Below are 23719 nucleotides of genomic sequence, written 5' to 3'. Positions count from 1 at the left end.
GTTGTGGTAGTTGTTGCTCCGTGCCCCTTCTGAGAATTGGCAGCTGAAAAGAAAATTGGCAATAAACAATTATTTCAACATTAAGACCCAGGCAATTCAGTTTCCTAAATCTAGCTAATGCTGAAGCCCGTGAGCATGGGTTTGCAAGTACCTTTGCAACTGATTTTTTTAGCTCCGTGCTCCTTCGGAGTGATGCCGGCTGTTGCTCTTTGCCCCTTCAGAGCATTGGTGGCTGTTGCTTCGTGCTCCTTCGGAGCGATGGCCACTGAAAAGAATATTAGAAATAATAATTTAGTTCAACATTGAGACACAGGCAATTCAGTTTCCTAAATCTAGCTAATGCTGAAGCCCATGAGCATGGGTTTGCAAGTACCTTTGCAACTGGTTTTGGTTTTATAGCGCCATCCCCCTTCAGAGCAATGGCAGTTATTGCTCCGTGCCCCTTTGGAGCGATGGCCCCTGTTGCTCCTTGCCCTTTCGGAGCGATGGTGGTTGCTGTACCGTGCTCCTTCAGAATGATGGCGCCTGTTGCACCGTGCCTCTTCAGAGCGATGGCGGCTGTAGCTCTGTTCCCCTTTGGAGAAATGGCAGCTGAAAAGAAAATTGGCAATAATCAAATAGTTCAACATTGAGACACAGGCAATTCAGTTTCATAAATCTAGCAAAAGATGAAGCCCATGAGCATGGTTTTGCAAGTACCTTTGCAACTGATCTTGTACCTCCGTGCCTCTTCGGAGCGATGGCTCCTGTTGCTTTGTGCCCTTTAGGAGAGATAGCGGCTGTCAGTCTGTGCCCCTCCGGACTGTTGGCCCCTGTTGCTCCTTGCCCCTTCACAGTGTTGGTGGCAGTTGCTCTGTGCCCCTTCGGAGTGATAGCAGCTATTGCTCCATGCCCCTTCAGAGCGTTGGTGGCTATTGCTCCATGCCCCTACGGAGTGATAGCAGCTATTGCTCCATGCCCCTTCAGAGCATTGGTGGCTGTTGCTCTGTGCCCCTTCAGAGAGATGCTGACTGTTGCTCTGTGCCCCTTCAGAGAGATGCTGATTGTTGCTCTGTGCCCCTTCGGAGTGATAGCAGCTATTGCTCCATGCCCCTTCAGAGCGTTGGTGGCTATTGCTCCATGCCCCTACGGAGTGATAGCAGCTATTGCTCCATGCCCCTTCAGAGCATTGGTGGCTGTTGCTCTGTGCCCCTTCAGAGAGATGCTGACTGTTGCTCTGTGCCCCTTCAGAGAGATGCTGATTGTTGCTCTGTGCCCCTTCGGAGTGATAGCAGCTATTGCTCCATGCCCCTTCAGAGCGTTGGTGGCTGTTGCTCTGTGCCCCTTCAGAGTGATAGCAGCTATTGCTCCATGCCCCTTCAGAGCGTTGGTGGCTGTTGCTCCATGCCCCTTCAGAACGTTGGTGGCTGTTGCTCCATGCCCCTTTGGAGTGATAGCAGCTGTTGCTCCGTGCCCCTTCAGAGAGATGCCGGCTGTTGCTATGTGCCCCTTCTGAGAAATGGCAGCTGAACCGAAAATTGGCAATGATAAATTAGTTCAACATTGAGACACAGGCAATTCAGTTAATAAATGTAGCAAAAGCTGAAGCCCATGAGCATGGGTTTGCAAGTACCATTGCAACTGATTTTGTACCTCCGTTTCCCTTCTGAGTGATGCCGGCTGTTGCTTCGTGCCCCTTCGGAGCGACAGTGAATGTTGCACCGTGCCTCTTCAGAGGGATGGGCGGCTGTTGCTCCATGGCACTTCATAAAAAATGGCAGCTGAAGAGAAAATTAGCAATAATCAAGTAGTTCAAAATTGAGACACAGGCAATTCAGTTTCATAAATCTATGATGCATGGTTTTGCAAGTACTTTTGCAACTGATTTTGTAGCTCCGTGCCCCTTCGGAGCGATGCCAGCGGTTGTTCCGTGCCCCTTCAGAGCAATGGCCCCTGTTGCTCCGTGCCCCTTCGGAGAGATAGAGGCTGTTGCTCCGTGTCCCTTTGGATCGGTGGTGGCTGTTTCTCAGTGTCTCTTTGGAGCAATACCGTCTGTCGCTCCGGGCCCAGTAGCAGTCACAACCGATCCTGATTGATGCTCTATGGAGAGCTGCAGTAGTCAGTCTGTGAGCTGTCAGTGTCAGTGACTGACAAACCACTATAGTCCACATCGCTACAGCAGTTCTCACTTGAGAAAGGGCTTGTGGACATGGACATCGTCTCGGCAGCATCAGTGATGTCAATGTACACAAAGCGGAAATGCTGCTCCACAGGCTTAACAAAAATAAGCCTGGTCTGGGACCATTCATGAGTCATCTGAATATACAGAAAAGAATATTAGAAACAATCAATTATTTCAACACTGAGACACAAGTAATCCAGTTTCATAAATCTAGCTAAAGCTGAATCCCATGAGCACTGGATTTCCAGTACCTTTGCAACTGATGGGAACTCTGTGACTGGTCAATTACAATTACAATTGTAGTTCTGTAAGTTGATAGACTTATGGGGTGATATAATAGAGTGTTTGGTTATAAAATCTGACAGTGGACATCAACGAACTCACTTCTGAATGTTCATCTTCCTCTGAATTCTCAGGAAGGTCAACGTTAAACCTTCACACACAAAGAAACGGCAAAAATGACTTTTTCCATCAATTGCATGCTAACAGACTTTGCTGTTCATAGCTTGATGGCTTTCTTGAAAGGTATGTTCACACTTACTGATTAAGCTAGTAGGCATTCTTACATGACTATATCATTCAACTGATAGGTAAAGTCATCTTAATTTATATAACTGTGGCAACTGTGTTAACTGTAGGAGGTCCATTATATAAACTCTGCTGACTACTCTCCCATTGGTTCAACTCAGATTTAAAATGAATGACTTGTGGATGCTTTGTAGCTGCGAAATCACTGTCAGCGTAAATGCACCTTTACAGAGCTTGATCTGAAATAATCAGAACTTTAAATCTATTCTATTGTGTCATCTTTAACTCTCTTTAAGTACCCATTTCTTGGTGTTATATGCTCCCTGAAAAACTTTAATATATGACTTACTCTCTAGATTCTGGAACAGGATGTTGTGTGTCCGCATCTAGAGGTTCCACAGCGATTCCGTGAGCACAGTGGAAGGTGCGTTTGACAGACTGCCACGCTTTGCGGAAGAAAGTAGAGATGGCTTTCTTCTTACTCACTGAGGAAGGAAATCTAATAGTAAGCCTTTCAAATAGTGCATGTTAGTCAGTATCTCTTTGTCCGGTTGCATGTCATATGCCCTGTTGCTACTCACCTCTAGGTTTGTTGGCAGGAGTAGATATACCACATGCCGAATGAGCACCGCTCAACTCCGAGTGAGTGCTCTTGGTGTCGGCGCAGGAGAAGCTGCTGACACTGACCTGTTGGTCAACATCCTCATCTTCTTCTTCAATGCAAGACAGCCATGAGTGGCTCGTGCAAAATATGTCAGAGCTGCTATCCGGTGAATTGGAGATGGCTATGGGGGTAGCCTCTAGAGGGGGAAAGTGTTGGGGGGCAAAATCCAAGCTAGAGGCCGATGAGACACTTGGGCTTTGACAAGTGAGCTCATGGGCCTCAAGATCTTCTAAGTACACCATATGGAAACTCTGTAGGTAAGAGAGACAGGAGAGGACATGGGTGTTATCACATATCCAACACACTGTGAATTTTAAAATAGGATAAAATATGTTTCAACTCCCTACAAAGCCAAAACGCAGTAACTACACATTTTGTTATGATTGAATTTGGGTCTCTTAGACCAGGGGTTTTCAAACTGGTCTACCGTTGTGCACTGGATACACTACCTGAGAAGTTAGGCAAAGCTCCGCCTTTGATATTGACCTCGCCTCAATCCCCGGATGGCCTTGTCTGGCCCAAGAGTAATCTGCGAGAAAGCCGCAAAGAGGCAAGATAAAGCCCTGAAAATGACAGTGGGAATGCAACTGCCCTGGTATGCACTAGTACGCCCTCATCTGGCCTGATAGTGGAATAGCGGCTAATAATTTTATGACCTTTCCAGTCATTTGTGAAGAACTCATTTTGCTATTGGATCGTTAAGACTGATTTGTGAATCGGTTGGATCTAATGTATATCCACAATATAGAAATTTCAATATATATATTTTTCCCCATGACTTTTAACATTTGAACTGAAAAAAACGTTCAAAACTTTCCCATACCTGTAAAACAGACTAATTTAAAAAATAAATAAAAAATCCCTTAAATTACCAGGTTTTCTGACTGCAGGAGCCCTGTGTGAAAGACAGTTTCATTCTGTAATTTGTAAATTGTTTATCTGTTGTCTTTATAAAATCATGTTTACCATTTTCCTCACAGAGTATAAAAGTGTTTTTATATATTAACCCTCCTATTGCGTTCGGGTCATTTTTGACCCAGTAGAGGTCAATAATAGTTTTTAAATATCACATTTTTTTGTACAGGAACCAAACTTTGTGACTTTGTCAAGACTAACAAAATGAACAACATAATTTTTTTTTCAGATGTTTAGAAGAAATTATTTAAGAGATATAACCATGTATCAAATTGTTACATCTTGTGTGTTCCCGGGTCATAATTTGTCACTTTTGCTTTACACATGATATTTTCGCATATTTATGAATTCAGCTTTTCTTAAAAATACTTCACTTACATTTAGCCTCTTTCCCATACTCTCATACACACTTTTTTTGTCTTTAAATGGGATTGTATCTTGTTTACGAACATGTACACACACACACACACACAACTGACAAAACAGATGTAACAAACATAAATAAACTATATCATAGTTCAAGCATACATATCCCTCCACAGACTGATCTAATAATGAACCAGCTTGCAGCATAATCACACATTAACATTCAGCAGTTCATGCAATAAACACAATACATTTAGTTTAAAAACATTGTATAGAATACAGATGTTGTGTAGTTGCGTTGTATGTTGTTTGGTTGGGAATAAAAAAAAATTTGGTTGCGTAGATTTTAACTACCGAGTTGTTTTTCAGCAGTAATCAGTCATTAATATGGAAGTTATAGAAGAATTACTAGAAATTCTCAATTTAAATATTTATATACATTTAATGCAATGTTATATTCAAATGAAATTTCATATAAACCTTGATAAAAACAATATATTTTCACATGTATCACACTGGTTTAGCTGTAGTTAATGTATATTTTGAAATGTTAAAGAATTAATTTTTTTTTTTTTTTTTTGACATCATAGCCTACATAATAACATTTATATTTTTCAGTTAACATGCCAAAAATATATATATTTTCACATGCATGATCAGCTGACCTGTGACAGATGATTTTGGCTCAGCTATGCCCAGATAATAAGAAACTGAGTGTAAAAAAAAAAAAAAAAATTATAATCCACATTTGACTTGACAAACCAAATACTTTGAAGTGTTGGCGTAGTTACTGTGTTTTGGCTTTGTGGTGCAGTAAACATGACATATAAGGACAGGTGATTACCCAAACACTAAAGGTTTCAAAGAGGGTAGATTTCTTTAAAAATGATCCAAATCATATCTGAATATTTTCACAATAATTAGTGTTTTTTCACGTTCAGTATACAGTTGTTTCAGACACTAAGTTACACTTAAAAATATTTCAATATGATTGCATTAGCAAAATACAAAAGCAAGAGTTATTTATTTGAAAGAGCGATAGGACACGCATTTTTTAAGCATATTTCTGACCAAAAAACAAAAACAAAAACAAAAAAACTATTTGTTTTGGTTTCAAATGATAAAACCATAAACCTAGTTTTGAAAATGCACACAAAACTGACTTCCACTAAAAATCAAAAGTCACTGCACAAACTGCTCAGAAAACTTACCGTGTTAACCATATGGTCGTGTGTTCTCGCTCTGACGTGATTCTGTCAGTGTGCACTTCTAGAGCGTCTGTCTGCTGTGACGTCATAATTCAGACTGTGACGACACATTCCGCCTTGTTTGTTGACGTTCTATCGCGTCTCAAGAACAACATAATGTTTCCCACGATGCCTTAAATAAACTAGCAGGCCTGAATTACGTCTGTTTTTTCTTTAAACCTAAAATAGCGACGTTAATCACTTTGAGATCAGTTCCTCTTATATACTTTATTGTTATGATAATAATATATTATTACCATGGGATATGCAGACATGTTGTCCGATGAGCTTGCATAGACTTAACGTCTAAACTCAAATATCAACACGGTTCTATCTTAATTATAATAATAAAGTAAAAATGTAATGTAATAATTAAGCACATTCTAATTTTATATTGGTCTTATAATTCTGAGCAATATGGAGCCCCTAAAGGACAGAAAAGGAATTTTCCTGAAATAGTTTTGCGTTCCCTCGCAATAAATTTACCATGGATTTACAAAAACAATCATATTTTAACCTTGATATTCATAGTAAAACTATAGTAACCACAAGATTAACCATGATTAATCTAAAGTATAACTATGATTACTATATAGATACAGTATAATGTATTATAAACATGGTTTCCACCAAAAAACAAAAAAAAAACAAAAACAAAACATGGTTACTTAACGTACTTTTCATAGTTACTACAATATTACTATAGTAATACCATGGTTTCTGTCAAAAATAAAATAATGAAAAATAATTAATAATAATAATAATAAAAATAAACGGTTATCCTGAATCAATCATGTTTACTACAATATTACTATAGAAAAAAAAAACATGTTTTCAACCAGAAACTAATGTAAACATATACAACTTCTGATTTTAAAACTCATGTTGAAATTAACATTAACCAAGATTAATAAATGCTGTAAAAGTATTATTCATTGTTAGTTCATTTTAACAAATGTAACCTTATTTTAAAGTGTTACCACAATATTACTATAGTAAAACCATAGTTAAACTATGGTATTTGCATAGTAAAACCATGATACCCACAAAATTATGATTTTTATTACCATAGTTTTAATTTTCCTGTATTATCACTGTGGTTTCACTATGAATATCATGGTTAAAATATAGTTACTGTTGTAAAACCATGGGAAATTGCATGGAAACGCAAAACTATTTAAGAAAAAGAAAAATCCCACTTGTCCTCTAAGGGGCTCCGTATTAAAGTGAGCTAGTTTGTTCAGTCTGTTGCACTTGCTCTCAGACAGTGACTCTATAGAATATCAGAACAATTACAGTGTAAAGTTAAAATCACTCTATACATTTCAACCTGTGTACTGTGTACCATGCTATACTTAATGTAAAACTATTTTAAACAACATTTGTCTAATTTTTCACATTTTGTTATGTTGCAGCCTTATGCTAAAATGCTTGAAATTATAATTTTTTTTCCCACATCAATCTACACTGCATACCACATAATGACAAAGCAAAAACCAGATTTTTGAAAACTTTGCAAATGTATTAAAAAGAAAGAACTGAAATCTTCAGACTCTTAACTCAGTACTTAGTTGAAGCACCTTTGGCAGCGATTACAGCCTCAAGTCTTTTTGGGTATGATGCGACCAGCTTTGCACACCTGGATTTGGAGATTTTCTGCTATTCTTCTCTGCAGATCCTCTCAAGCTCTGTCAGGTTGGATGGGGAGCGTCGGTGGACATTTTCAGATCTCTCCAGAGATGTTCGATTGGGTTCAAGTCCGGGCTCTGGCTGGGCCACTCAAGGACATTCACAGAGTTGTTCCTAAACCACTCTTGCATTGTCTTGGCTGTGTGCTTAGGGTCGTTGTCCTGTTGGAAGGTGAACCTTCGGCCCAGTCTGAGGTCCAGAGCACTCTGGACCAGGTGTTCATTAAGGATATCTTTGTATATCTTTGCTGTGTTCAGCTTTCCTTCAACCCTGACCAGTCCCCCAGTTCCTGCCGCTGAAAAACACCCCCACAGTATGATGCTGCCACCACCATGCTTCACCGTTGGGATGGTATTGCGCAGGTGATGAGCGGTGCCTGGATTCCTCCAGACATGACGCTTGGAATTGAGGACAAACAGTTCAATCTTCATTTCATCAGACCAGAGAATCTTGTTTCTCACAGTCTGAGAGTCCTTTAGGTGCTTTTTTATGTGTCTTGCACTGAGGAGAGGCTTCCGTCTGGCCATTCTGCCATAAAGCCCAGATCGCTGGAGTGTTGCAGTGATGATTGTCCTTCTGCAAGTTTCTCCCATCTCCACACATGATCTCTGGAGCTCAACCAGAGTGACCATCGGGTTCTTGGTCACCTCTCTTACCAAGGCTCTTCTCCCTCGATTGCTCAGTTTGGCCGGGTGCCCAGCTCTAGGAAGAGTCCTGGTCCTTGCCGTCAAGGACAGTTAAGACAATGTGGACATGTGATTTCAACTGCAGGTGAGACCGAATGAAATGACAATAAAGTTACAATATGTGAGAGGTTGAAGCTTATATCTGTGTTAATTAAACCATTGCATACAATAAGCACAAGGTCTTTTCACATAACTCACATTTATGTTCCCAACACATTGAACTCTATGGAGAGAAGCGTCAAGATACAGTGTTACCCCAAACGTTTTGTTTTGCGTCAGTCAAATGTTGTAATTCGGTGCTCAAAGTTCAGACAGTTTTTTTGTTTATTTTGACTCCATTTGCCACTGATCATTCAAACACACACACTGTCTACCATGAATGCGGATTAATTTCTTCTCTTTGCACTATGAGTTTGCTTCATGCAAAGAAAAGAACGGAGCCCCTTTCTGAAATAGTTCTGCATTCCCTCACAATATATTAACCCTGTTTTTACCATAGTTAAATAGTGAACCATGACAGTAGTTACCATGTTTTTTTGGGTGGAAACCATAGTTTTGATACAATTAACCATGGTTTTACTATGTTGCAATACCCATATAGTAACTATGGTTTTACTATAGTAATATTGTAGTAATCATGACAGTTGTAACCTTTGTTAATCTTGTGGATTTACTACAAATACCACGGTTAAACTAAGTTTCTGTAGTAAAACCATGAATCATTTTCATAACCTCCTGAGACCTGAGCGCAACTGCTGTGTGCATTTTCAGTTTCCCTTTTTGATTTGTAACTAGTAGCACATTTTTCATCATATTGTTTATTATGTTTGCAGGAGTGTTGATTATTCATGTTTTTGAGATGTTACAGACATTACATCATAATTTATCATAATTAATTCTGATTTAAAGTAACGTTCAGCATCATCCAATCACTGTCAATCATGTTAAAATAAAATGATACATAATAAATTCTGAATCTATGTACTGATTATCATTGTCACATGTCTGTCAAACATGTTGAGTGATCCAAACATCATCTGCAGCCTGAAACTGAACTTTTGATCAGATTTTAGAGAGCTATAGGATGCTCCCTTGCTCCCTATTTAGTGAACGACTTAACCTCCAGTGTGCTGTCTGTCTGCACTGGTCTCAGAACAGTTTGAAATGCACCTTATTTTCATCCTAACTCCATATAAAGCCTCTGAAAGACACATTTTCCAGTTTTTGGATGAACCCATTTATTCTCAATGTGATAAAAGGAAAATTAGCATATAGTCCACATACGTGGTCATTGTGTTTAACAGCGTGCCGTTTCACGATAAATCGTTCATATGTAAAAAATGTCATATCGGATGAAACTAGAGACTCTAATCTTTTGACTTAAACAGTTTTCAATGTAAAAACTTAATGAGGTTTCTTACCAGATGTAGTTTTATTGGCGTTTCTCCCAAAGACAAACTCCGCTGTGATCGGCACTATGTTGTTTTGTCACATGACTCCGTATGTCAAAAATTTAACCCTTTACTGACAGCACAGAGTCTCCTGAACAGAGATCAGTTGGTTTAAATGAATTAAAATCAAGTATAGCCTATAGCGATGCTAAAACGTAATGTCCACGCATGTGGACATGGGGTCTCAGGAGGATAAGGGTTAAACATGTTTTTACCATAGTTTTCATTTGCCTGTATTATTACTATGGTTTCACTGTGAATATCATGGTTAAAATATGGTTGCTATAGTAAAACAATGGTACATTTTGTGGTCACTATGGTTTTAGTACAAACACCAGAGTTGAAGCATGGTTACTTTATTTGCGAGAGAACCCAAAATAATTATGAGCGAACACAAAACGAAAAATAAATAAATTCCCTCATTGTCCTCTGTAGAACAAATGCTATATAAGTCTCATTATTGTCTTATATGGTTTTCTTCTTCAGCAGTTTGACTGCTGTTGAACACAATATTTACATTTTTGCACTGAATATTCTGCTTTATCAAACTATTTTAAGTAGAGAAAGTCAATATAAATTATTATTCAGTGAAAGTGCAGTATTAAAGAACATTTGTCGAAACTATAATATAAACTACAGTATATTACATTTAATGGAAGTCAATTGCAAATTAACTGCATAACCTGTTTAGTTTATATCTTTGATTTATAAACACTTTTCTGCGTCACATTTAATGCTCTTAAAGGCTGTTTTCATTTCTGCACAACAAACTCACTTTATTTTCAGCGCATTTGAAAAATGTTGTGTTCGTACTGTAACTTTACTGTAACTGTCATGCATTAGAGTTACACTATGTTTTGTCATTTTGGGAATTATATATATATATAAAAACACAGTAAGATGTGTTCAGCAAAAGTGCCAAACGTTATGCTTACTCTGTGATATTTTTTAGGGTGAGTTGTGATTTTGTTGCAGAATTTCCCATCACCATTTCATTCAACATAAAAAGTGTTACTTTAGTTTATATGAGGTATATAATAAAGGTTGAATGTAGAATAAATGCATGCTGTCACACATACACACAGATATGCATTGAGTTCTTTATTTACTGTACACAAATAACATGTTCTAAATCAATACATTGCTGTTACTCTTTTGGCTACGTGTCAGTTTGAGTGATTGTAATATGATTTGCAGTGTGTTTTTCAATTGAAACATCCAGACTATCAGAAGGACAAAGTGATGACCGCTGACTGCTTTGAAGACATCACTTGAAGTCCCATCCTGTCCTGAAGAAGTCTTCCCTCCTTTTGAAGACACATTGTCCTCTAGTGGTGCAGTGGAGCATCACAGCTGACCGTCACTCCTCCTCCTCCTCCTCTGATGAAGTTGATGATGAAGGTGAGACATGAGCTCTTCATGAGTCCTGGTATTGTTTGACCAGTAACCACATGAGCAGAACTGTGATCAACACGATCATAAAGTTGAGGAACAGCTCCTGAGCGGTTCGATCCATCTGAACTGTCAAGAGAAGAGCTGAATCACAGAAGATGAGAGAGCTGGAAAACTGTAGATGGGATGGAGTTCTTGATAGCTCTAACAGAGAGAGAGACACTTACTAGGATTTGAGAAATTATGTTTCTGAATGCTGGAAAAAAGTCTATCTGTTGATCTGTCTGTCTGTCTGTCTGTCTGTCTGTCTGTCTCTCTCTCTCTGTCCACCTGTCTGTCTGTCTGTCTGTCTATCCGTCTGTCTGTCTACTTATCTATCTGTCTCTCTGTCTGTCCACCTGTTTGTCTTGTCGATCTGTTGATCTGTTTGTCTGTCTGTCTACTTATCTATCTGTCTGTCCATCTGTCTGTCTGTGCATCTGTCTTTCTGTCTGTCTGTCTGTCTGTCTGTTGAATGATCCACCTGTCAATCTGTCTGTCTGTCTATCCGGCTGTCTGTCTGTCTGTCTGTCTACTTATCTATCTGTCTCTCTCTCTGTCCACCTGTTTGTCTGTCGATCTGTCTGTCTGTCTATCTGTCTGTCTGTCTACTTATCTGTCTCTCTGTCTGTCCACCTGTTTGTCTGTCGATCTGTTGATCTGTCTGTCTGTCTGTCTATCCATCTGTCTGTCTACTTATCTATCTGTCTCTCTGTCTGTCCACCTGTTTGTCTGTCGATCTGTCTGTCTGTCTGTCTGTCTGTCTATCCATCTGTCTGTCTACTTATCTATCTGTCTCTCTGTCTGTTCACCTGTTTGTCTGTCGATCTGTTGATCTGTCTGTCTGTCTGTCTGTCTGTCTGTCTATCCATCTGTCTGTCTGTTTTGTCTGTCCATCTGTCTGTCTGTCAGTGTTTTTCCAGGTCTATTCTCCTTGTTGGTTTAGAATTTCAAACTCAAATCTTTCATCTGTTCAACTGCTACTGGCACACCCCCTCCACAAACACACAATCATAAGCAACAGTCAGCGAGAGCCGGAAAATAAAAAGTAGAACTACATGTTAGATAAAACTGACGCAAAACACACTCTTTCTCTCATAAGGCAACACAAGCACGACTTACTGTAATACTGAGAGACAGAGAAATCCTTTACAGCAAAACAATTTCTACAGCAATTCCTGTTGAGTCATGACTGTTTGTATTGACTATAATTAATGATGATGTCTTTAGCTGCTTTTAAATCACAAGTTTATCTAAGACAATACAGACAAAAGTTTTATTTAAGTGGACCGTGGAAGAGAAAAGAAAACATTATCCCAGTATGATCTATTAGAGAAGTACAGGTGTACATCTTTCTCCAGGTGTAGATTCAGGTGAGTGTCTCTGATATCAGTCACTCCAGTGATTCAAGCAGATCTGTAGATGTTACTTACCCGCAGAGCGTTCAGATCACACCTGAAGTCTCTCTCTGTATGTGTGTGTGTTTAAAGCGGTCTCTGTTCGCCAGCAGCTGCATCCCTCACCTCTTAAAGCAGCCACGCTGGAGTGGGCCGATGTGGATTGGACCATCAGTCCTGCAGGCAGTGAGGTCACATGTATTTGATGCAGGGACGTGTCTGTGTGTCAGGGAATGTTCAGTTTAATCTGTGGTGGTCAGCTGCGGATTTAAGGGTCTTAATGATGGATTTCTCTTTGGTTTCTGGCTCCTGATCTGTAGTTGAGCTCTGAGATGTGCCGTCCAGTTGCTGGATTTCTTCACTGGACTGTTATTGTTCATGGTTTACACTGGAGACTGATTTCTGTTTCACACAACATTCAATGCATCTTCCATATGACATAAGAAAGAAATTATAGAGCTGGCACATGGTTGCCAAAGCATTTACTAGAATTCATTGTGAAGACAGGAACAGTCTCTGTATTTAAAGGAATAGTTTACTTAAAAATAAAATTCGTTCATCATTTAGTCAACCTCATGTCTTTGCAAACCTGTATGACTTTATTTCTTCTGCAGAGAAGGTTAGGGAAAAATAGCTTTTCATTGCACTCCTTACAATGAAAGCGAATGGCGACTGACACTAACATTCTACTTAACATCTCCTTTTGTGTTGTTTGGAACAACATGAGGGTGTGCAAATGATGACAGAATTTTCGTTTTAAGGTGAACTATCCCTTTAATTGTTTTTGGAGAGTTTTGGAGGGTCGAAAACAGAGGTTTTGGAGAGGTCAAGAGAGGTGACTCAGAGACGGATGGATATAGAATTGATGTATCAAAAGATGTGTGGGGGCGGGATTAAAGATGACTCGTTTTACAGTTACAGTAGCTTTCAGTTGTTTATTTGTAGATAAACTCAAATAACCCCGTCATAAATCAGCCCTGTGTCTAATGAGGGGAGACCAAATGTAGCAACTGCCTCGGCTTGAGATCAGGAATTCTGCTGCTTCGTCTCCTCTTTTCCTCGTGAGTCCATTTGATCCACATTAATGTTCCTGGAGACATCAAGGCTGTTACTGGAGATCATAGCAGTGATGTTTCACTGTTGTCACAGGTGCCAGGATGTGTAAATGCCACCCAAAAATGCCACTCACTTGATAACAGGGATATAAAACTGCATCAGTGTGAAAATGAATATTCAATTAATTGATCATGGAATTTAATAATCAAAATAGGCACGCTCCCGACGCGAAGGCTATTCCAAAACATAGGTATCTTAATTATGCTGCCTCATAAGCAGTGTTGGGTAGATTACTTCTGAATTGTAATCTGGTACTGATTAATTTGCCTGATTAATATGTAATCATGTAATCTATAAAAGTAATGTAATCTAATCACAAGTACTTGGTTTTAGTAATCTGATTACATAATCCAGATTACATGTAATCTGTTACTAACCAGCACTGCTCATAAAATACCTCATTTTGGAGGCATTTTAAGGTAGCATCATATGTATCTCGTATTGTTCCTCTCACGGCACCTCGAGTCGAGTCTTGCGTGCCCGGTGCGTGACCAGCGCTATTTGAATGACGCACGGAGTTGTCACCTATGTAGAAGCCTTTAGCCTTTATTTTGTCACACATTATACATTTTTGCATATATACAGTGAAATTCTTTTTTTTTGCATATCCCAACTTGAGTGCAGGGTCAGCCATGATACAGCACCGCTGGAGCAGATAGGGTCAAGGACCTTGCTCAAGGGCCCAACAGTGGCATCTTGGTGGTACTGGGGCTTGAACCCCCAACCTTCTGATCAGTAACCGTTGAGCCACCACTGCCCCATATGTAGAAGACAGCTACCTATGTAGACAGGAGACATGCCTAATGAGACCGAGGAAACAAGCGTGCACTTTAAATTAAGCAAGTTTTTGCTATAGAGTTCAGCTCTCTCTTACCACACATCCATATGAGCAAAATAAGTTTATTGTGCCTTAACTCGTGATGACTTTCTGTTAATAACCTGTTATAGGCCTACGCCGTTAAGTTGTTAATTCTGTGACCTGCTTGATTTAAAGATGACACTTATCTGTTTGTATACATGCTAGATTTATTTTATTTTTCAGCTAGCTGTTGGTTTGGTCAATGTCCCTGTTAGATGATATGAAAATCTGTTACACATATTCAACGGTCTGTTAGTTTGCATCAAGTCAGACATGATATTATCCTTTGCTCATATTGGCTCAGTAATTAATTTAACATAAGTATATTTGCAGTCACACACATAAATTAAACCTCCCTGTACTCCCTAAATGCAAAGAATGTTTCGAAACAATTTTTATCTTCTTACTGCTGTGTTCTTCTGTTATACTAAATGCGTCATGCTTTTATGTCTTATCCAAAATGAGTTTTTGATCCAGTAAATGTACCTGGTGTATTTCTTGTCAATATTCCTGTGACAGCTGTCCCTCCATTTACATTTGTATCTTCAGCCTTTTTTGGTAAACAATTATGAATCGTTCCAAAATAATCAAATCCAAAACAAAAAGAAACGAATTTCAGATTTCATGAATAACCTCCTGAGACCCGAGCGTGACTGCTGTGTGCATTTTCCATTCCCCTTTTTGATTTGTAACTAGTAGCCCCTAAGAAACATGCAATATATATATATATATTTTTAGACAAAATAGTTTTCCCAAAAAAATATGTGGACAGCGAGACTAAATTGTGAAATATTAAATAACACCAATCTATAGAAAGTCAGTTTTTTTTAATCAAATTGTTTATTATGTTCTCCAGGAGTGTTGATCATTCATGTTTTTGAGATGTTACAGACATTACATCATAAATTATCATAATTAATTCATGATTCAAAGTAATGTCCAGCATCATCCAATCACTGTCAGCCATGTTAAAATAAAATGATACATTATAAATTCTGAATCTATGTACTGATTATCATTGTCACATGTCTGTCAAACATGTTGAGTGATCCAAACATCATCTGCAGCCTGAAACTGAACTTTTGATCAGATTTTAGGAGTGAATGCACTTAACTGCATAGAGAGCTATAGGATGCTCCCTTGCTCCCTATTTAGTGAATGACTTAACCTCCAGTGTGCTGTCTGTCTGCACTGGTCTCAGAACAGTTTGAAATGCACCTTATTTTCATCCTAACTCATATAAAGTCTCTGAAAGACACATTTATCAGCTTTTGCATGAATACATTTATTCTCAATGTGATAATGTTCAGTAAATATAGGAATATATTTATTAATTTTAATGAATAGAATTGTATTGTAGTGATAACAAAATAAAATATAACAAAATGTATATTAAAATGAAGTGAAATGACCCACAGATGTGTTAGAGTTGAAAGTTATTTAAAATAACATGTTTTTCTACTTTTGAGGAAATGCAGTTCCAGTGTCCACATATGTGCACATCATGTTTATCAGCGTGTTGACGCTCGAAGAATGAACTGATTTTTTAAAGTGGCATATCAAATGAAACTAGAGACTCTACTCTTTACACCCAAACAGGTTTCAGTGAAGAAACTTAAAGAGATTTCTTATCAGAGGCACTTTTGTTGGCACTGCGCATGTAGAAGCGCTTCACAGAAATCAACGTCATGCTGTTGTGTCACGTGACTCGTGCGGCTGAAGTTTAACCCTTAAATGACAGTCTAGAGTCTTGTGAACAGTATTCAGTCCGTTTTTATTCATTTAAATTATGCGTTGTGAATAACGAAGCCAAAATACAACGTCCACGCATGTGGTCACGGGGTCGCACGAGGTTAAACGTTTCCCAAAGTCTAATTGGGAGTTTGACTAATTGAAAGAACTAGTCCCCTCATAGGTTGCATTTTCATTGCAATGAGCATTAAATCTCTTAAACTCTCATCCTCCACAATATTAATCTGCAGGTAGACTGTGGCTATCCGCTTTGATACAGAAATTGTGAATTGCGTCAGGCTGTCAGCACCAGTGTCAAGCACCACTTTGAACTCCACATGAGAAGCACTGCAGACAACGCCTCGTTTCTGCATTTTCGTGATAGTTGAGACATGCTTTTGTGCAACGTTTGTGTGTTTGTGGCGTGTGCGTCAGTTTGTGGTGTAATGACTCTGGGCGAACACATTGCAATGGTTCTGCCTTCTCCCAGTAGTGTATATTCTGGTTTATGCTTTATTAACGGTAAATGTGTTAATCGCGATTAAGAAAAATGAACGTGTTAAACTTTTTAAATTAATCGCATGTGTTAATACCTTAACTTTGACAGCTCTAGTAAATATATTGTGTTTCAGTTCTTGCAGACCCTCAATGAGTGGCACTGAAATGCAGCAGGTGGTAAAACTGGGTGAGAAAGAAACGAAGCACAGTAAATTCAGAACTCTATTAGTCACTGAGGGTTTAATGCAGAGACGTGTCTGACGTGTCTGTAACGCGTCCAGCAGCACCACAGAGCAGCTGGAATTCTCTAGAAGATTCTGAAACTCTGCAGCTCTGCCAAAACCTCGGACACACAATCTAAGTGGAATTCTTCATCTGATACATGATAGTTTGGCAGATTAATGCAGTGCAGAGAATGACCCATTTATTCCAAAACAACTCCAATGATTCTAATTCAGGATCTGATTTGCCATCTGAGAAGAGAGCTCATCTTCCACGATTTCCCTTTCATTTTTGTGATCATAAACATTCTTGTATACATAGAGATACATTGCATTGTCCTCTTCATTCAATGGATAAACAAAGTCGATTTCTTTTCTTGGCCCAAAGTACAAAAATATTGGTTTAATATTTCAGTTATTCCGTATAAGCCCCTATTAGCAAATTTGCACTGACCTTCATGTCTTAAACATTTTTAAAGTGACAGGATTGAATGGTCGTTCTTACAAGGCACACCAAAACTGAAAGTACGTCCATAATTTACTCAATTATTAAAGAGATAGTTCACCCAAAAATGTAAATTCAGTCATTGTTTACTCACCCGTGTGTTGTTATAACCATATATATGACTGTAACAGTAAAAGGTCGGCAAGGAGGAGGCGGGAACCGGCTGAACAATAAACATAAACTTTTAATGCCTAAATGAACTTAACATAAAACATAAGGACACATACACACATGCAACGCGGCTGCCCCTTATCTCGCTCTCACGCTGATTCAGCGCCAGGCGTGCTCCATCATGGCCCGGCCACGCCCTCCTCCTCGTCACAATGACTTTGAAATTGTGAAAAAATTTGTGCTCGGTGATGTCATACAATGGCAGTTTATGGTGACCACCTCTTCAAGCTTCAAAAGAACACAAAAGTATAATTCAGAAGTCTAATAAATTATTCATGAGACTCATAATTGTTATGAAATCATACGATAAGATTTGATGAGAAACAAACTGAAATCTAAAGTATTATTTATTGAAAATGTTCACTGACCATTGATCTCCTGTGTGTGTTCATGATAGGACACGAGAGCAACAGTTCATGCAGCCTCCTCATGACATTGGGGCGTTCAAGCGAAAACTTGTTTTGTTTATCTAAAAACAGGTCCTCCACAGCGATAGTGACAACAGAACACAACACAACTGCACACAAAACAGAGAACAGAACTTACTAAACATGTCTGAAGAGTTTGTAGTTGAAGAATTGATGCATTTCTATGCCCAGCCTTATTTTTATTTTTTTTACATTTTTGGACTGGTGCCAGTTCACAGAGGACGGAGTTACACGTGTGATGCTAAAAATAGAAAACAAGCGATCAACAGAATGTACCATTGCTCGTCTCTGTTGGTTAGGACAAAAACTGTGATTACCATAGAAAATATCCCTTTTATCTCATGTTGTTTGCCATCAGGTTAGGACACGGTGTGACTGTGGCTGCCTGTAGCCTCTTCTATGTTTCTGTTTGATTTCTGAGTACTCTGTTCAAAACAAATAAGGCTGGGCATAGAAATGCATAAATTCTTGGACTAAAAACTCTTCAGACATGTTTAGTAAGTTCTGTTCTCTGTTTTGTGTGCAGTTGTGTTGTGTTCTGTTGTCACTATCACTGTAGAGGACCTGTTTTTAAATAAACAAAAGCTTGAAGAGGTGGTCACCATAAACTGCCATTATATGACATAATTGATCACCACAACATTTTGTTCACAATTTCTCCCTTTGTGTTCAGAAAAAGAAAGAAAGTCATATGGGGTTATAACAACACAGGGGTGAGTAAACAATGACTGAATTTACATTTTTGGGTGAACTAATCCTTTAATTAAAATTATCGGTATATGCATTCCAAACTTACTGTGACAGGGTTGAAATAATGTAGCACTTTGCGGTTAGAAGTGATACATCTGTAACCTTTTCATATGAAATAATGGCTTCTAATTCACTCTGTATGTTTTTATTAGAGTTTGGCGTGTAATAGCCACGGATTGGATCTTGTTCACAGTAAGATTACTGTACGTGAACTCCAAAGTGTGTTTTTCTACTGTGTTTTGATCAGATCAGATGAAAGATTCTAAGGTGCACAGGTGTTGGTCTGTAAAACATGCAGTGATCTATTGCTGATATTACATGGACGTCTCAAGAGAGGGGAGCTATTTAAAATGTTGGCGTCAGTTTCTCCAATGAGAATTTTGCCAAGACAATTAACACAAAAAACACATGCTAGAGATCTATTTTCCTGGCAGTGTAATGGCGTTTCAAAACAGCTAGTAGTTATGGGTATTAGTAGAGAACAGAAGCATGGAAAATGGGATGGATTTGGAGAAGTTAAAGGAATATTTCGGGTTCAATACAAGTTAAGCTCAGTCGACAGCATTTGTGGCATAATATTGAATACCATAAAAATTAATTTAGACTCATTCTTCCTTAACTTTTATTGAACCCGAATATTCCTTAAAGACCTGATTTTAAATAATAAAGAAGGAAGGCTGCTATCAGAATAGAATAGAATAGAATAGAATAGAATAGTCCATTTCCAAACAAAAACCTCCCAAACAATAATTGGTTCTCCCTTCAAATCACATTTTCACACAAATTCATTTCAGGCTATAATAGCCAATAGCCTTTGAGCAATGAATATTTGCAATAGAGCGAAACAGTCTGGTTACAAAAGTAAAAATCCCATTAATGTTTTTCCAAAGACAAATTGATTATTATTATTTTATTTTTGGATTTTTCCCCTTTGTTCTCCCAATTTGGAATGCCCAATTCCCAATGTGCTTTTAAGTCCTTGTGGTCATGTAGTGATTCGCCTCAGTCCGGGTGGTGGAGGACAAATCCCAGTTGCCTCTGCGTCTGAGATCGTCAATCTGCGCATCTTATCATGTGGCTTTTTGAGCATGCTGCCACAGAGACATGGTGCATGTGGAGGCTTCACGCCATCCACCGCGGCATCCACGCTCAACTCACCATGCACCCCGCCGAGAACAAACCACATTATAGCGACCATGTGGAGGTTACCCCATGTGACTCTGCCCTCCCTAGCAACCAGGCCAATTTGGTTGCTTAAGAGACCTGGCTGGAGTCACTCAGCATGCCCTGGGATTCGAACTAGCGAACTAGCGAACTCCAGGAGTGGTAGCCAGCATCGATGATATATGCTTCTGTTGAAGACATCAGTCCACGTTGTTTCAACTTCATTGTTTAAAAATCGTGTTTACTAGCGGAATTCCAGGTGAAGAACTACACTACCCATAATCCTAAAGAGAGATCCACCAATCAGAGAACTGCAGCTAGGCCCAGAAGAGACCGCCCCCTTTCATGACGCACTCTGAGTGACGAAACCAAGTCGGTCTCCCTTCACCCTCAAACTACTTATTTATTTGAATATCTCAGAATATTTAGCAATAAATGTCAAATATATTGTTTCTATACTTATAATCAACAACCTAAAATCAATAGTTTTACACATCTCCATCTGGTTTTTATCCGATTACGTCATTCATAATGCTTCATGGGATTGTAGTTCATGCTCTCGTGAAAGATAGTAAGCACACAGTCTTATATGTTTGTCTTTTTATCAGATTTTCAAATAATTTTTTGGCCTCAAATCAAAGTTCTTGATGTTGTGATTCTCCTCAGAGCTGGCTGGTTTGGTTCATGGTTTAGAACTGTTTTATGAAGGATTTTTTTTAAAGTCAATGGGAAAAATACTTCCGTATTCCGACACGGCTGAAAAAGTGGGCGGGCACTGTTGCACTCTATTGCTAGTTGGTGGCAGGTGATATTTATAATGAAGGGGGAGGGACATTGTCATTCTAGAGAGCTTTTGATTGGACAAAATTTATGAATACACTGCTGAGCAGGAGATGATGTCGCTGACTAATTTTCCTGGGAGAGAATGTGTGTATACCTGCTTAACGTTTATTACCTGTAGGAGTATATTTACATAGATGACCCTAACACATTTTTGGGTCCTTTTATGCACTTTTTTTTAGTTGTTTTTCAATATAAACAACATGCACTAGAACGATGTCCTTGACTGTTGTGATGCATATCACTGTGCCATGTTTTTAACCCTGTATGATACACATTATGTTCTAACGGTTGAAGATTTTTCCCACTTGTTTTTTTGTTTTTTGACATAAAATACTGTAGCTCTAATAAAATGCGTTTTTAAACAAATTTAATGTTGCCATATGGCAACTCTGTACCACAATAGAAAATGCTCCAAAAACTAGTCTTTAAAATGATCAATTTCTTCTCTAATTAAATCCCGTTTTCTCCCCAATTAGGAATGCCCAATTCCCAATGCACTCTAAGTCCTCGTGGTGGCGTAGTGACTCACCTCAATCTGGGTGGTGGAGGACGAATCTCAGTTGCCTCCGCGTCTGAGACTGTCAATCTGCGCATTTTATCACGTGACTTGTTGAGCGCGTTACCATGGAGACGTAACGCATGTGGAGGCTTCATGCTATTTTCCATGGCATCCACACCCCACCGAGAGTGAGAACCACATTATAGCGACCACGAGGAGGTTACCCCATGTGACCCTCCCTAGCAACCGGGCCAATTCGGTTGCTTAGGAGACCTGGCTGGAGTCGCTCAGCACGCCCTGGATTTGAACTTGCGACTCCAGGTGTGATAGTCAGCGTCAATACTCGCTGAGCTACCCAGGCCTCCTAGAGTCAATGATAATCATATGTTCTTTAATACTGTCGATTATTTTCATTAAACCCTAACTCATAAAAGTTTTTTTTTTTAAATGCATAAGCGCAATGCCATATGGCAATGATCATATTTTCTAAATTATCTGTAAAACTATGTTGATGTTGATCTGTTAACAACAACATCTTATTAACGTATCAAAAAATGCTGCAAAAAATATTTTTTATAATGTTGAAAACACGTGTTTATTAGAGCAATTAGTGGAAAACTAAAGCAGGCGTCTCCGCTTTTGTCTTGGAGACTAAATTGAAATGGCATGTGGCTTAAAAACAGCATATTATTGGTAACTTTAAATACTGAAAGCTGAGAAAGTAAAATAAAATGAATTGATGTCACATGGCTACACCATAACATAAAGGGTTCAACTAAAAACAACTTTAAAAATGTGACACCTGTGTTTTGTTCTGTTCCACCTCGTCAAGCTGTTAATTGAATGCAAGGACACGTCCTGTGTGAACAACCCCTAATATGCAGCTGGACGTGATGCAGAATGCGTGTAATGCACGAGCAGCAGCTGTTTCCATGTCTGCAGCCGGTGACAGGGACGTAGGACAAGTCGTATGGGTGAAAACATGCAGCATGATGCGACCTCAAAGATTTGTCCATTTCACAATCACCAGAAGTCCTTTACGATACGAGTCATATAGTGCTTTTATTAATCCCCACTGCTGACCGTGAGTAGCATATAACGCACAATATTATGCAATCAGACTTAACAGAGCTTGAATCTTTCACAGTACCTGCTATAGGTAAAGTTATAATGCCTAACGACAGTGTCATTCTTTCTATATATCTGTCTATAAACTTTTATTAGAGTTCATTACTGTTATATTTTCAGGAATCCTGATCATAGGGTCAGTAGCTGGTTGCAACAAACCCTGTAAGTTCAAGTGAACATGAAATGCTTTTGAAAGCCCATTTCTTTAATGTGGCGAGTGAAAAAGAACATTCAACAAGAATTAATGGAGGGCGGGACTAATTATCGATTGGTTATTGATTGGATGGTGTAAAGTGTCTCTATATGACAGGTGGTTGAAAAATAAGGCTTGATGATGTCGTTTGAGAGCGGGAGCAAGTATACATTTTAATGAAAGATACAAAAACAAACAATGTTTTTATATATATATATATATATATATATATATATATATATATATATATATATATATAGAATAACATGAACTTATGAATCGTGCACAATAAGACCAGTAACATGCTTTAAAAAAGTACACTGATTTTATGTTGACTTCAAATAAACCCTTGTTAATAATACCCTTATAATATTATTTTTATTAAGGGTTTTCTTAAAGGATTAGTGCACCCAAAAATGAATGCAAGTAACTGTGAACTGGCACCGGTCCAAAAACGTTCAAAAAATAAGGCTGGGCATAGAAATGCATCAATTCTTGGACTACAAACTCTTCAGACATGTTTAGTAAGTTCTGTTCTCTGTTTTGTGTGCAGTTGTGTTCTGTTGTCACTATCACTGTGGAGGACCTGTTTTTAGACAAACAAAACGAGTTTTCTCTTGAACGCCCCAATGTCATAAGGGTAATGTGTGAACTGTTGCTCTCGTGTCCTATCATGAACGCACACAGGAGATCAACGGCCAGTGAACATTTTCACTAAATAATACATTAGATTTCAGTTTGTTTCTCATCAAATCTTATCGTATTCTTTCATAACAATCATGAGTCTCATGAATAATTTATTAGACTTCTGAATTATACTTTTGTGTTTTTTTGAAGCTTGAAGAGGTGGTCACCATAAACTGCCATTGTATGACATCACTGAACACAACATTTATTCACAATTTCTCCCTTTGTGTTCAGAAAAAGAAAGAAAGTCATATAGAGTTATAACAACACGGGGGTGAGTAAACAATGACTGAATTTACATTTTTGGGTTTGTCACAGATCTATAATCTGTCTCTTTCTTAGACACATCCTGTTGAAATCTGTCTATAAAAAGTTTGCATTTATTGCCGAG

At 38.6% G+C, this 23719-nt stretch overlaps 2 protein-coding genes across 2 annotated transcripts in view; both read right to left on the bottom strand.

The window, feature by feature from the left end:
• The window catches only part of phox2a (paired like homeobox 2A), a 180303-nt gene that overhangs the window by 55617 nt on the left and 100967 nt on the right, over positions 1-23719 (bottom strand). The gene's annotated exons all lie outside the window — the stretch shown is intronic.
• On the bottom strand, positions 10786-12726 carry LOC127421847 (sarcolipin-like). Its single transcript, XM_051665022.1, has 2 exons — positions 12572-12726; positions 10786-11303 (listed from the first exon to the last, which is right to left on the bottom strand). The coding sequence occupies exon 2, from the start codon at positions 11221-11223 to the stop codon at positions 11125-11127; it is 99 nt and encodes a 32-aa protein (XP_051520982.1). The 5' UTR covers positions 11224-11303; positions 12572-12726; the 3' UTR covers positions 10786-11124.

This window comes from Myxocyprinus asiaticus, chromosome 31 (genome assembly GCF_019703515.2).
Source record: "Myxocyprinus asiaticus isolate MX2 ecotype Aquarium Trade chromosome 31, UBuf_Myxa_2, whole genome shotgun sequence".
NCBI classification, from domain to species: domain Eukaryota; kingdom Metazoa; phylum Chordata; class Actinopteri; order Cypriniformes; family Catostomidae; genus Myxocyprinus; species Myxocyprinus asiaticus.
The sequence above is the reverse complement of the archived record's forward strand: the minus strand, read 5'-3'. Positions and strand labels throughout refer to the sequence as shown.